The sequence below is a fragment of the Schistocerca piceifrons genome, chromosome 6 (assembly GCF_021461385.2).
Source record: "Schistocerca piceifrons isolate TAMUIC-IGC-003096 chromosome 6, iqSchPice1.1, whole genome shotgun sequence".
In the NCBI taxonomy this organism is placed as follows: Eukaryota; Metazoa; Arthropoda; class Insecta; order Orthoptera; family Acrididae; genus Schistocerca; species Schistocerca piceifrons.
The window spans coordinates 383,253,166-383,268,814 of NC_060143.1; the positions used below are offsets into that span (position 1 = coordinate 383,253,166).

The 15,649-nt window shown below is 37.1% G+C and overlaps 1 protein-coding gene across 1 annotated transcript in view; it reads right to left on the bottom strand.

The window, feature by feature from the left end:
* Window positions 1-15,649, bottom strand: part of LOC124803005 (ATP-binding cassette subfamily G member 4-like) — a 410,627-nt gene that overhangs the window by 31,649 nt on the left and 363,329 nt on the right. The window contains exon 6 of the mRNA XM_047264112.1: window positions 7,125-7,248. Within this exon, the coding sequence (XP_047120068.1) occupies window positions 7,125-7,248 (124 nt within the window). The remainder of the gene's footprint in view (window positions 1-7,124; window positions 7,249-15,649) is intronic.

Here is a 15,649-nt window from a genome sequence, read left to right on the forward strand (position 1 = left end):
TTATTTCATAAACACTCCAGTCAATCTGAGAAAAATTTTGCTAGTAATAGTAGTACCACAGTTCAACGAGAACAAAGTAATAATTCAATATCACTGTGTCCCACAAATAAATTAGATGTTCTTAAGATAATTTAAAAAAATGAAGAATAAAATGTCCTCTGGAACTGACGAGGTACCAGGTACAGTCACAATTAAATGTGCTAGTATCACAGCAGAACCACTCTCACATATCATAAACATATCATTAACAGAACGGGCATTCCCACAAAGATTAAAAATTTCAAAAATAAAACCATTGTATAAAAAGGGTAATATATATGAAGTAGGAAACTATTGACCAATATCTTTTTTATCTGTATTTCAAAAATAGTAGAGACTGTCATGAAAAATATAATTACAAATTACCTTGAAAAATTCAATCTCTTGTCTGTAAAGCAATGTGGTTTTCTCAAAGGATGAATACAGAAACAGAAATTACCCAATTCATTGAAAACATTGTAATAGGACATTACAGAAATAACAGTACAATAGGAATAAACTTGGACTTATCAAAGGCATTTGATACTGTTGATCATGACAAACTAGAAGCTATAGGTATATGAGGAGTTGCATTAAAATGGTTTCAGTCATATCTCCACAATAGAAAGCAGGCAGTAGAAATTACCTCAGCAGACAATAAAAACCAAAGCATTGTGTACAGATCAGACATGGAGACTGTACCAATTGGAGTGTTCTAGGACCTCTCTTATTTCTTATATATATATATATTAATGATATCAAGATCCCAATCAGAGGTACACACATAACTTTGTTTGCTGATGAGACAAATATTGTTGGAACAGACATAAATAGGGTATTGCCAACATCTGCAACCAGGGTTTTGGAATACATACAAAACTGGTTTGAACAGAACATGCTAACCTTAAATATTTCAAAAACTAAATATAATGGAAGGAAACATTCCACGTGGGAAAAATTATATATAAAAACAAAGATGAGGTGACTTACCGAACAAAAGCGCTGGCAGGTCGATAGACACACAAACAAACACAAACATACACACAAAATTCAAGCTTTCGCAACAAACTGTTGCCTCATCAGGAAAGAGGGAAGGAGAGGGGAAGACGAAAGGAAGTGGGTTTTAAGGGAGAGGGTAAGGAGTCATTCCAATCCCGGGAGCGGAAAGACTTACCTTAGGGGGAAAAAAGGACAGGTATACACTCGCACACACGCACATATCCATCCACACATACAGACACAAGCAGACATATTTAACATATTTAAATATGTCTGCTTGTGTCTGTATGTGTGGATGGATATGTGCGTGTGTGCGAGTGTATACCTGTCCTTTTTTCCCCCTAAGGTAAGTCTTTCCGCTCCCGGGATTGGAATGACTCCTTACCCTCTCCCTTAAAACCCACTTCCTTTCGTCTTCCCCTCTCCTTCCCTCTTTCCTGATGAGGCAACAGTTTGTTGCGAAAGCTTGAATTTTGTGTGTATGTTTGTGTTTGTTTGTGTGTCTATCGACCTGCCTGCACTTTTGTTCGGTAAGTCACCTCATCTTTGTTTTTATATATCAAAAACTAAATATGTACACATTACAGGAAAACAGTCTAATCATGATGTGAACCTCAAGATTCAAAATAAACAAACTGAAAGGGTAGCTGCCACAAAATTCTTAAGTGTGCAAATTGATGAAAATTTAGACTTGAAAGCCCACATTCTCTATCTCACTAACAAGTTAAGCTCTGCTTGTTTTGCATTATTAGTACTGTGTGTAGCAGGGAGTGTAGCAGAACTGTCTACTTTGCTCACATCCATTCTGCTATCACTTATGGCCTAACCAGAGCTCTGGGGTCATAATTAGGCAAACATGAAAACCATCTTCACCATACAAAAGTGAGCTGTTAGAATAATTTCAAACAGTAAAATTCTAATACCTTCCAAACAGTTATTTCAACAGCTAAATATTCTACCCTTACCATGCCTCTATATAAAAAAGTGTTGTTGATATAAAAATGCACATTGATAATTACAAAACCAACTCAGATCCTCACTCATACAATACAAGAATGAGCAATGACATCCACATAAAAAGAGTAAACAAGGCTTTAACACAAAAACAAACCAACATTCAGGTTACTATTTTGTACAACAAACTTTCAACTCAGCTAAAAGAAATAAAATCATTATATGCATTCAAGGAAGCTATATTTTAATTCGTAATGACCAACTGCTGTTATAGTGTAAATGAATATCTGCAGTAACCTTGTAGCAAGTAACTACATTCATTTACCATATGTTAATAGTACCATAAATCAAATGCTCGCCACAGCCTCAATGTTAATTTTTCTGAACAAAAGTGTTAAATCAATTATTTACTTGTAATGAATTTCAAGTAAAACGCCCCAAACAAAAGTGTTAAGTCAATTATTTACTTGTAATGTATTTCATGTAAATAATCTTTCTCATACTTTTATATTATTACAATAATCAAAGTTGTATTGCCCAAAAATATTGCAATGTGTACAATGAACCATTGTATTATGTAGGAAACTGTACACCTTATCTCATTTTTGTTATACTATGTTTTTTGATGAAATATATACATTGTTGCTGGATGAATAAACTACTACTACTACTACTGCTACTGCTACTACCTCTATATCAAATCTAGATGGGATTATACTAATATAATAAGTTTTATCTGGTCTCTGAAATGCAAATGCAAGTGAATAAAAACAAGTTACACATTTAACCTACAATTTTTATACGTTCATAGTCTATAGAACTTCCATTTATTTGAAGATCTTTCTTAATGGTTCCTGATGTTGCATTAGCTACTGCTTTTTCCACCTGCAGAGCCTAGTTTTGTTTGTAGTAATATTAATTTGTATATGAGTGTAAACTGTATTTGTCTATTTTGTAGGCAGAATGGGTTCAGTATTTGCCAGATTTAACATTTTTATTGGACCTACTCCATATTTCATCTAAGTGTTCTCAATACTGGCTATTGTTTTTTATACTTCTTTATATATTTTCTATGTCAGTTGAAATAAACTTCTCATGAGACATCTCTGCTACCATAGTGATACAAGAAATAATTTATCACTGATTTTGTATTTGTGTCATGGTAAACTGTTCCATTTAGAAATGGTTTGCAAATAAATAACTGCCTTGGTAGATCTCTGTTTTAAGATGCTAATATCAGGATCAAGCCAATGAGAACTACCAAAAGCTCCAACTGTTTACAGTCAGTGCTACCTGCCAATAAGTTAACATGGGAAGCCTTATGCACTACCACTTTTCTGACTGTTCTTCAAACTCTTAGCAATCTACTTTGTAGTTGGTAAATTTTGTTTGAGGAATTTCCTTTTCGTAACTGCTCCACTATCTGGGTCACTTTACTACATTTATGAAAATGTTAAGAGGTACAGAATTCAGAAACATGTTCAGTACAATACTCTTTAAGATGCAAGGCTTCATATTGCAAACACATAATGAGGCAAATAACTACCACTTTTTCTCTTGTTAGTCCGACAACTGTTCAACTGAGCTTCATCCATCTCAATGTATTTATTCAGTCTCTGTCATCTGCAAATGATTTTCTGACACTTATAAAAAACAGAAAACAACATTATTTTTGTAATGATGTTGGAATACTGTCTTCTTATCTAATAATGCCCCTTATGTTTTGATGTTGCTCATTAAATTTGTTTTTCCTACCACACAAGATCATGATGAAACAGTACATTCTTTATGCGTCTTCTTTAAATTGGGATTTATAGAATGTGATGTATATATGTGTACTGACTACATTTTGGGACTAAATTTTTATATTTCCTTTTTCCATTGATGTCTGAAAAGAACATCTCAGTCATGTTTCTAGTGAGCTGGAGTCTTTCTCTTGTGCATTTCTATGGTATGTACTTCTACCAACAGATGGAAAACCATTACTTGTGTCACAAATGTTAGTACCATGTGACAAAAGTGTTACAAAGTGTGCCAATAATGACATGTAATATGTAACATTCAAGGATGTAGTTATCTGTCAGAACAATGTTCAACACGGCGGTAGTGTGGCTCATTGAAATTGCAATATATTCTTTGAGGATGAAGTTAAGGAAGAGTTGGGATCTGAGTTTTGCCAAGATGAAGCAGTCATTAAGCATAATTTAATCATATAGTAGCCATATTACTTATGCTTCAATTGTCCCAACTCCACTTTTAAGGTCTCAGCAACAGGCACTACAGAAGAATTTTGGAGGCAGATGAGTAGACTGTATAACTAATGAGGTGACACCAAATAAAATTGGTGAGGAAACAAATTTATGATACAAACTAAAAGAATGGTGTTATTAGTAGGAGACATCCTTAGAAATCAAGAAGTAAATCATTAGTTTGATGATGGAAGGAAGTGTGGTGGTTGGGGTAGGAAGGAGGGGTAAAAATATGGAGGTGGAGCAAGGTTTGACTTTAGTAATTAGATTCAAATGAATGTAGGTTACAGAGGTTATACAGAGAAGAAGAGGCTTGCAGGATAAACTAGCATGGACAGCTGCAACATATCAGTCTTGGCACTGAAGACCACCAAAATAACATCAACATCAACAACAACAGCAGCAACAACTAGACAATGTTTTACTGAGCCATGCTCTGTATGCTGGCAAGGACGTCACTGGGTAATAAAATTAATATGCTTCACCAGGAGCTGAATGTGAGCAGCTTTACTTTAAGGGAAATACACTTTCAGTTCAGCCATTAGAAAATACCGGTTTACAAAACCATATCAGAACCTTAAAGATCTTACTGGTAGTGAAAGCAACCCATACATTTTCAAGTACATCTTAGTTACAGAAAGTAGTCTCTTTTGAATGTCAATACTGTGCTTATTATGAAGACACTGTACTTGAGTAATGAATAAGTTTCAAAATTATATGACAAAAAGATAAGCATGGAAGTTGTAGCTTCTGGAAATTTTGAACAAGTAATCAATTGCTCAAGAGTAGTAGGAAACTACACTGAGATTTCCAAATGGCTCTACCAGCAAAAATAATTCCATAATTTTGAAACAGTATGATGATGTGACAATATAAAGGCAGCTGCTGCCACCAACACAACCACCACCACCACCACCTCCACCTCAACCTCCACCACCAACACCACCATGACTACTACTACCACAAAAAAAAAATTTTTTTGGTGGTGCAATTGATTCAACTTCAGGAAATGGTTAATGGTTTCACGTAAAAGAGCAATGCACTGAGTTCGAGATTTCTCATCATATACTCTGAATAGAGTCACACTTGTCATTGTTTACTTTTTACAAGTCTTCGGAATCTAACTGACATATCAATAATCGAATATAATGGGACATAACTTCTTAGTACTAATTTAAATAAAGGAAAGGAAACTCACTGGGTGATAAGACATTCATTTGACTGACGTCTGAGTAGTGGTTGATAGAGGACACTATGAAATGATTACCCATATAGAGTCACAAGTGACACAGAGTTATCTCTGGGAATGTACTGTAGATGAATGCCACTTTTGTAAATTCAGATTTTAATCAAGATGATGGTGTCGTCAGCATCTGAGTGTTATCTGAAGGAGAGTGTGCAAATATCATGTCTCCTCCTGATAATGTAGCTTCTTGATCAAGAAACTGGCAGCAGGTCCTAGATCCTGGAAAAATACAGACCTTTACATTTCAAATAAGCCAACTAATAGAAACTTCTGATTCTAGAACTGTTGAATATTTACTAATCAAAATTTCACTAGACATTATTATTTTAACAAAGGATAACTATAGAATCTGGTTCTAGAATATTGCTCAAGTGTGTGGAACCCATACCATACAGGACTAACAGAAGATATTGAACATATATAGAGAAGGACAGCACAAATGGTCACAGATTTGTTTAATCCATAGGAGAGTGTCACAGAGATACTGAATGAACTGATTTGCAAGTTTCTTGAAGATAGATGTAAACTATCATGAGAAAGCCCGTTAACAGTTTCAAGAACTGGCTTTTAATGATGACTTTAGGAATATATTACAGTCCCTAAACATCACTCACATATGCATCATGAAATAAGATTAGAATAATTACTGTGCACACAGGAGGCATTCAAACAGTCATTCTTCCCACACTCCATATGTGAATGGAACAGCAAGAAACCCTAATAACTGGTACAGCAGGATGTACCCTCTGCCATGCACCTCACAGTAGTTTGCAGAGTATAGATGTAGATGTAAAAATGGCAGTGTTAAAAGTAAAAACAAAAATCATTTATCATTGATTTATGAACTGACTAAATGGTGCAAGAATAATGGTTTGGTTGTTGGCATAACACTAATGGTGCAAGTGGAGCAATGTACCCAACACATTCGAGGTAGAGCTGTTGTTGGAATACCTGTTCTTAACTGATGAACAGAAGAAACAGTTTCAGTGGTTCAAGAAGCCCAAACACTTGACTGCTGACCAAATGGAAATAGGTATATAATGTTGTCAGTTAACTCTGCTTTTGCACTGTTGTCTAGCATAAAATGTATTTAGGTATGGGAGTACCATGGGGAGAGTAGAGTCTTGGTTGTTGTTATCCAACTGAGTATCTGGACAGAGGTTTTGTAATAGTGTGGGCAGTCACATTGCTGTTTTCAGTGTGGGTGTTGGTCACATTGAAAGTAAAGCTAACTATTAAGGCTTAGGAAGGACTTTTTGTAATTCTGTCATTTAAGGGCACAAGTACAGATCCTATCAGAGGAATGCTCTCTCCAAGATAATAATACCCATACTCATTTGGCTGAAAATGGGAATCTCAAGCCTAGGAACATCCTTAGTCCTCTTTTAGATGAGTAGGCTATGTAACAGCACTAAATTTCTCATCTCAAATGCCCTCCAACAACACACATTAAATGCTACAGTGTAAAAGCATAATCATGGTTACTGGCACTGTACATTTGGTCTACAAATCTGACAGTGTAGGTAACATGCCTAAGCGGCTCCCAGTCACAGTATTTGTACCAAGGCACTTACCATAGGAAGTGTAAGTAAGCATTCTGCCACTGGTCGTCATTGTAGTGGCTAACTATGCATAAATTGAAGGCAATTTGAACCAACCTGGTCAAATTGCTTGAAGACAGCTGCACCTGGCTGGTGGATAGAACAGATGATTGTGCGTCCTTGATGTGCTAACTCCTTCAGTAGTCGTACACACAGGGAGCTGGCTTGGTGATCCAGACCTCTGGAACATATGTCATTGCAAGTTGCTATGAGCTATGCCATTAGATTTTAAAGTTTATGATTGGAAATCGTTTATTGAAACAGTGCCAACTAAGCCTCATGCTTTATCTAGCATTATCTTTCTTCTATTCTTATACAGTTGAGCCCCAATTTTGCCAGCAGTTTCAATCTTTCAAGAAGTTTTATTGCAATGAGCATGCCACTGACAAGTGAAAGATTCAGTCATGTGAAATTACCATTTAGGTTAGGCGCCAGGCCAATTAAATATGCCAGTGTTAAGACTTTGCAAGTGAAAAGTGATTCCAGTAATGTCAATAGCTACCAATGGGTCTCTGTTGATATCACTGATTAGTGCAATGATCCAATAGTAAACATGTTAAAACCATTGTCTGAGATGTTGGGCCACACATTGTGGAAGAACCCTTTGGGGCTGTGGAACGCCTCCAGGTAGATGCATGATACTTACAATGATATTTACCGCTGAAGTTGTCTGTGCAGACCCATTCCCATGCATAAGGAAACTAATTATGGATTTTGTGAACATATAAAGAAATTTGTAAATTACAGAGTCTCACTCAGTCAACATCTTCTACAGAATATCTGAAGTATAAGCACATGTCAGTTATGACTCCATGCTGGAGGTGTTGGACTGTGTTAAATGAATACAGGAGTCAGTGTCTGCTATAAAAGCTGAGCTACCATCTAATATCCAAGGTGAAGAGCTCTGTCAGTAAGAACTCCTATTACTGGCAGTGTATGAAAAGTGACCTTTACATATTCTTTGCCTTGAGTATTGGTGCTGCCTGCTCAGAGATGGTCAGATTAGTTCTAGAATACACCATTATTGTTGTCAGTCAGTTTGACAGAAGAAACTTGTTTTTTTGTTTTTTAGAAAAACATTTTCTTATTTCCAGTTGTCTGTTGTAATATAACTTACATTATGAAGGAAGTACCTGAATGCAATACAAATGATTACAATATCATAAAAATTGGATGATTTATTCACCTTTGGTCCTTGCACAAGCTGTTATTCATCTTGGAACTGATTGATAGAGTTGACAGGTTTCCTCCTGAGAGGTATCATGCTAAATTATGTCCAACTGGTATGTTAGAGATGGTTGGAATGCCCTGCCCATAATGTTCCAAGTGTTTTCAATTTGGAAGAGATCTGGTGACCTTGCTGGCCAAGCCAGGGTTTTGCTAGTACAAAGACAAGCAATACAAACTGTTTCCATGTGCGCCTGAGCATTACCTATCTGAAAAGTAAGCCCAGGATGGTTTGCCTTGAAGGGTAACAAATCAGTGCATACAGTATTGTTGACATAACGATGTGCTGTATGGGTGTTGCAGATAACAATCAAAGAGGTCCTGCTCACACACACACACACACACACACACACACACACACACACACACACACACACACAGAGCTCCTAAAGAGGAAGAGGTGTTGGTATTGTGCTATGCATAACTTGGGGGTAAGTATTACTAGAAAGGAAAAAAAGAAGGAAAAAACATAAAGTGAAGGTGTTATGTGTAATGTTGGACATTTTATAATCATTATTATTATTATTATTATTATTATTATTTATTTGTATAACATTTTTATCAAACCCCTATTCTGTTTTAGCTGAGTAATTCTTCAATGTATAAAATGTATTGCATAACAGGCACCTTTTAGCTGCCTTTTTAAATAAGTGTATTTTGGCGATTTCTTTAATCTCTTTTGGTAATTTATTGTACAGTCTTATTCCTTGGTAGAAAATGCTGTTTTGAGTTTTATGTTTATTTTTTCTTGGTAAATGTAAGCTGAGTCTATCTCTTGTTGCATGGTCTTGGACAGAGCTGTTTGTGCAGTAATTACCAATGTTATTTTTGATGTGTACAACTGACTGGTAAATGTATTCCCATGAAGCAGTTAAAATCCCCAGTGTTCTGAACAGATCTTTACAATGAGCTCAACTAGTATTATGGTTATTATTCTTATGGTTCTTTTCTGGAATTTGAAAATTGTGTTCGTATTTTGAGCATTTGTTCCCCAAAAAGGAATTCCATAGCTAAGAAGTGAGTGTACATGTGAATAATATGTAACTAAAAGACACTGCATGTTACACACTGATGACAGGATTCTAATGGCATAACATGCTGATGACATTATGTTTGCAAGTACCTTTGTGTGTTCACACCACTTCAACTGAGAATCAATATTCATTCTAGAAATTTTGTATTTGTTACACAGTCTATAGAGGTGCCATCAACATTTAATTTAACATCGTCATTTTTCCTCTTCAAACTGAAATTCTTGGCATTAGTTTTCTTTATGTTCAATGTCACTTTATTACTTATTGATCAATCACAAACTTCCTTGAGAGTTTCATTTGCTTTCTCAGCAAGGAGTTCTTTTGTTTTCTCACTGACTATAATGTTGCTGTCATCAGCGAAGAGGATTTTTTCACCATGAGTAACACTACTGGGAAAGTCATTAATGTATATCAGGAACAGTATTGGTCCTAATATGCTACCTTGCAGAACCCCTATATTAATAAGTGTTTTCCTAAATGTTTGGATCAATTTGAGGTGTGTGTTATCTCTACTCTTTGTACCCTGTCTGTTAAGTATGATCGAAACCAGTCATTGGCTACCCCTCTTATAACTAATGCTTCTAATTTATTTAATAGAATCTTATGGTCTACTGTATCAAACAACTTAGAAAGATCCAAAAATATGCCTGTGATACACTCATCTTTATCAAGAGCTTCAAGTACAACTTTTGTGAATTCTACTATGGCTGACTCCATATTTTTGCCACTTTGGAATCCAAACTGTGATTCGCTTAAATGATTGTATTTATCCAGGTAATTCATTAATCTGTCTTTCATAAGTGCTTCTATTAGTTTCGAGAATGCTGACAGTAGGGAAATGGGCCGGTAATTTCCTATGTCTTCTGCATTACCTTTCTTGAGCAAAGGCACAACTCTTGACTGTTTTAACTGCTCTGGAAATGCCCCTGATGTGAAGGATTCATTTATTATATTTGTTAAGGGCCTTGTATAATCCCTATGCATTGTTTCAGCACACACATTGGTACTTCATCTACGCCTACTGACTTAATTTTTTAGTTTTTGAATTGTTTTTCTGACATCAGTCTCTGTGGTTGGAAGTAACATCATTGTATTTAGTGCAACATTATTTACAGGTGTTATATTTGTTTGGGGGAATTTTTGCTGCAACTTCTCTGAAATACTTGAAAAACGCTCGTTTACATAATTTGTTAAGTGCTGTGGATCATTTATTACTTCATCCCCCTCCTTTAGTATATTATTCTGAGTTTGTTTGCCTCCCCGCATTTCCTTTTTTATAACATCCCAGACTGCTTTGCTTTTATTCTCTGCATTATACATTATTTTGTCATTAAATGACTTTTTTGCAGCAATCAGCACCTTCCTATAGATCTTTTTGTATCTATGATAGAAATTTAAGAATTCCTGGTAATTTTCTTTTCTGTTAGAGCTTAATACGGGTTCAAAAGAGTTCATATTGATACTCCACACAAAAGCCAATTCCTACACAGTAGACAAACAACTCCAAACATAAACTGCCGTTTGCAGAAGTGATTAGATTCAAGTAGTACTATCTATGAACAAGATAACTTGACTAGAATACAAACAAGGCGCTAAGAGCTATAAGGGCCAAAAGTACACTGTCTTCAACCCTCCCTCCTTAAGTGAATACCAGAGAAACCAATGAGACAGCTTTTCATGAATGTTCAAATATATGTACACTGTGGTCCTACAATACACATAAACCATAAGATCAACAGTTGCCACAACTTTGAATAAATGCTACGGTCTCACAATCGACGATGATTTGTTTTATATTTCTCAGCGCCTCAGATGGATTAGTCTATGATAAAATCCAAAACTTAATGTACCATATCCCATTCAGAATCCCACAAAATAGGTTTCTCTCTCAGTATAACTATAACATACACTGATAACTATAACATACACTGATGTCCGATCTAATTTTAGAATATAGTGTGTGAATTCGCATATCTATGGATTGTGCTACCACCTAGCGGGATTCACGACAAATGTAGATAAAAGTCTGCTATCTACATCTACATCTACAATTATACTCCGCAAGCCACCCAACGGTGTGTGGTGGAGGGAACTTTACATGCCACAGTCATTACTTTCCTTTCCTGTTCTAGTCGCGTATGGTTTGCGGGGAGAACAACTGCCGGGAAGCCTCTGTGCACTCTCGAATCTCTCTAATTTTACATTCGTGATCTCCTCGGGAAGTATAAGTAGGGGGAAGCAATATATTCAATACTTCATCCAGAAACGCACCCTCTCAAAACCTGGACAGCAAGCTACACCGCAATGCGGAGTGCCTCTCTTGCAGAGTCTGCCACTTGAGTTTGCTAAACATCTCCATAATGCTATCACGCTTACCAAATAACCCCGTGACGAAACGCGCCACTCTTCTTTGGATCTTCTCTATCTCCTCTGTCAACCCGACCTGGTACGGATCCCACACTGATGAGCAATACTCAAGTATAGGTTGAACGAGTCTTTTGTAAGCCACCTCCTTTGTTGATGGACTACATTTTCTAAGGACTCTCCCAATGAATCTCAACATGGCACCCACCTTACCAACAATTAATTTTATATGATCATTCGACTTCAAATCATCCCGTACGAATACTTCCAGATATTTTACGGAACTAACTGCTACCAGTGTTTGTTCCGTTATCATATAATAATACAATAAAGGATCCTTCTATCTATGTATTCGCAATACATGTCCTGTTCTACCACCAGGTAGCACTGACGTAACATAGTAGTTGAGTGGTAAGGGCTAGCAGTTCACATTGTTTATCAAATCTGTATGTATTTGGCCCTTTAGGCAATTACGTCACGCCAGTTGCACATGCACAGTAGCTCCTTAAAACGTGCACAAGTGAAGATGTGCTCACGACCCTGATACCAAGTTTCGCCGAGTCTAGTGGAGCAATATGTAGCACAGCACATAAAATTTAGTTCTGTGTATTTCGGATTACCCCATCTACATTAGATTTGACAACATTAAACCAAAAAATCCACAAGGTGTCAAAAGTTAGAGTGTTCATATACTGTTGTACTCTTACACCGCAGCCGCTACTGTGTGGAGTGCCATTACGTTTCGTAACAGGATGAATTTGGTTGTCATTCATGGTACCCTAACAGCACACTGGTGTGTCGACAATATTATACATGCAGACACAGTTGACACTCCGCGCGGTGTCTGATGGGAGCGAATGTATATAGGAAATGCCTTTACAATTGCTCCCAGCAGCCGCCGTGCCGAGTGTCAACTTTGTTTTTGGGTACAGTATTCTATGCCCATTTTGTTGCCCTTCATGCCAAGATGGCCTGAGCTTACATGTCTGCAAGATGATGCCTGCCTGCACAAGGCGAGAGATTCTGCTGGTTGTCTTCGTGCTTGCCAAACCCAACTTGGGAACGTTCCGAACATTAGGGTCAGGCTTTCCGACTATCTCGGAATTTTGACGATCTAATGTGCCAACTGGACAGAATTTGGCACGATATCTCTCAGGAGAACATCCAACAACTCCATCAGCCAAGCACTATACCTGCTTGCATAAGGGTCAGAGGTGGACCAAAGCATTATTGACTTGCTCAATTTGTGAAGTTCTTTCTCTTGAATAAATAATCCGTTTTTTCTGAAACTGTAATCATTTGTTCGTCCTTACATGCACATCACATATACCTATTTCCGTCCTATTCGGAAAATGCCTTTGTGGTGCGTCGTTGGTTTGTTTCTTTTTTTCTGTGTGTGTCAGAGTGTATTATGTTTGTTATCTCACTTAAATGGAAAATATAAATGTTTAGACAACAATGTGTTTTGGCTCTAAATGTAGTGCCTTATTGTTCATTTCGGATTGATGGTTTCATCTGTGAATCATTAATGTCGATATGGCACCTGAACGAGTTCATATTTAGCCTAATTAAATATTTAGCCTGAAAACGGTCTACTGTAGCCGCTTGGTATTGTTTCTGGTACTAATCCATCAAAATGGGTAGAAACTTTGTCCATAAATCAACACAACAAACATGGGATCCTGTTGCAACAGTGCTGGACATGTCACCAATTATGTAGGGAAAACTGGTCACTATGTAAACCTTCAGAAAAATGCCTGTTACTATATATTATTTTCTGTTTCATTTAAAATATTTGGTGTCATACCTTATAATACGTAAATTCAAAATGAATAAGCGACAAGCTTCTATCAATGGACATGATTTTATGAAAATTCAATTTCCCTTAGAATGGCTAATTTCCCTTAGAGTTGCCACATCACCTCGTCTTCCTCTCGCGTTATTCTAGACGCACTTAAATTATGCAAGACCGTGATATACTGTAACGTCTGCATGTAGTAAGAATCTTTGAAAACAGCCGGGCCATTGCCAAGACTCCCCGCATTCAGCGGTTTCCCCCCACTGCCACACAAACATTGCACTATAAGAATGAAATGCGCTGTGACGGCAGTTGTTAAATTTCACACATTTCATGGATAATTTTGTGAGGCATTTCACAGTTAATGTTATCAAGTTTTCATCACTATATTTCTTTTAAAGATTCATTTGAAACTGGAAAACCAATAGGCCTATGTACCACATTATTTATAAAGAAAACATACATGTTTCCAAGAAATTGGCAAATGAAACATTTATCAATATTAAACATCCTACATGCCACTCAGTTGTTTGCATAAAAAAAATAAATTGGGTAATTTGCAATAAGTCTTGGGTATCGAAGTCGAGCCCTCACTACGAGCAATGTATATCGAACGCCTGACTGTCAAGGCACACTGAATTAATGTTCTCCAACTAAATCAGGGATCTATTTTTATTAATAATGCACGCACACTGCAAAATATTAATAAATATTAATCCACCAAATTTCTCCCGTGATTTAATCAAAGGACAATGATCCTTCTATTTTCTCCCACGGTTTAATTATAAAACATGCCTATTGCTCAAAATGGGGGCGCGACTTCATTACCCAACACTTCTTGGAAATTGCCATCAATTGAAAGCTTTTTTTAAACAGTTAACCAATGAACTGTCGAGCTCTCAACATTATATACGTTATTGTAGGAACGGTGTAATGAAACAACAGTGGCTGCAGTCGGTCAGTCTTATGCACTAATTGCATTAACTGATAAATGCAGTAAATTTTACAAGCCCAATAAGACAGAGACAAATCAGTATTAATGAAATATCATAATGAGCATGTTTCCAGATATTGTGGATAACTACTTACAGCATATTAAACAGCAGTAGAGCTATGTTATTGTGCATTATTTCAGCCAACGTTGTTGAAGCTATTTATATACACATACAGACAACAGAAGAACTGTTTCTAAGGAAAGTCTTCTATACTGCAGAAGCCATGGTCATTTAAATATGGCTTCAGTCTGACTTTGAAATTCGATAACGTTCCTATTGGTTTAATTTTTTGGGTAAGCTGTTGTAAATTTTCTTACAGAGGCTAGTTATTACTTACTGCAGGCCGATTCACGAACAATGGCGTTTAACAAAGACGTGTCGGTTCAGTGACAGTTGTAGTAGTGTGGAGCTTCAAGAAACCGTGTGTTCTGCAAATTATGTCTCTTGATTGCTTATGTGGAATTTGTCACTTACCGCCACCATCAACGATTGCAACTCGCAACAAACGGAATAAAAATTCTTTACATAACTCGTTACGATCACGTTTATGCTCTTATTGGCTACGACACACACAGCGGAGTACCCTGAACACCACTGAATGTCCATTGGCCGTCGGAGACTGCTTGACGTAGGTGCACAGAACAAATCTAAACTCGACCGCATGGAGGTAAAAGAAAAAGGGAGATGGCACTACAGGCATACACTGTAACACACTGTACTTTCTTCTGCAGCCAGAGTGCGCGGGCCCGCCGCCGTCTAACATAGCCCAAAACATTAACAGACGACTCCAGAATGAGATTTTCACTCTGCAGCGGAGTGTGCGCTGATATGAAACTTCCTGGCAGATTAAAACTGTGTGCCCGACCGAGACTCGAACTCGGGACCTTTGCCTTTCGCGGGCAAGTGCTCTACCAACTGAGCTACCGACTGTTTACAGTTGCTTCTTGTTCATTATTTCAGTCATGTACACGCAAGGGAAAGGCCTTCCGCGCGTGCACTATGGGCAATGACTGTGCTGCCGGACGCTCGTGCTGATAAAGGCTGGACTAAATCTCAGTAGCGCGTTGCGTCACGTGATGAATCGGAAGTTCTTATTTTCCGTTTTGATTTAATGGCAGCCAGTGCTGGATTCCAGGCGGCGCTTAGTTGAAAACCTGCATCCCT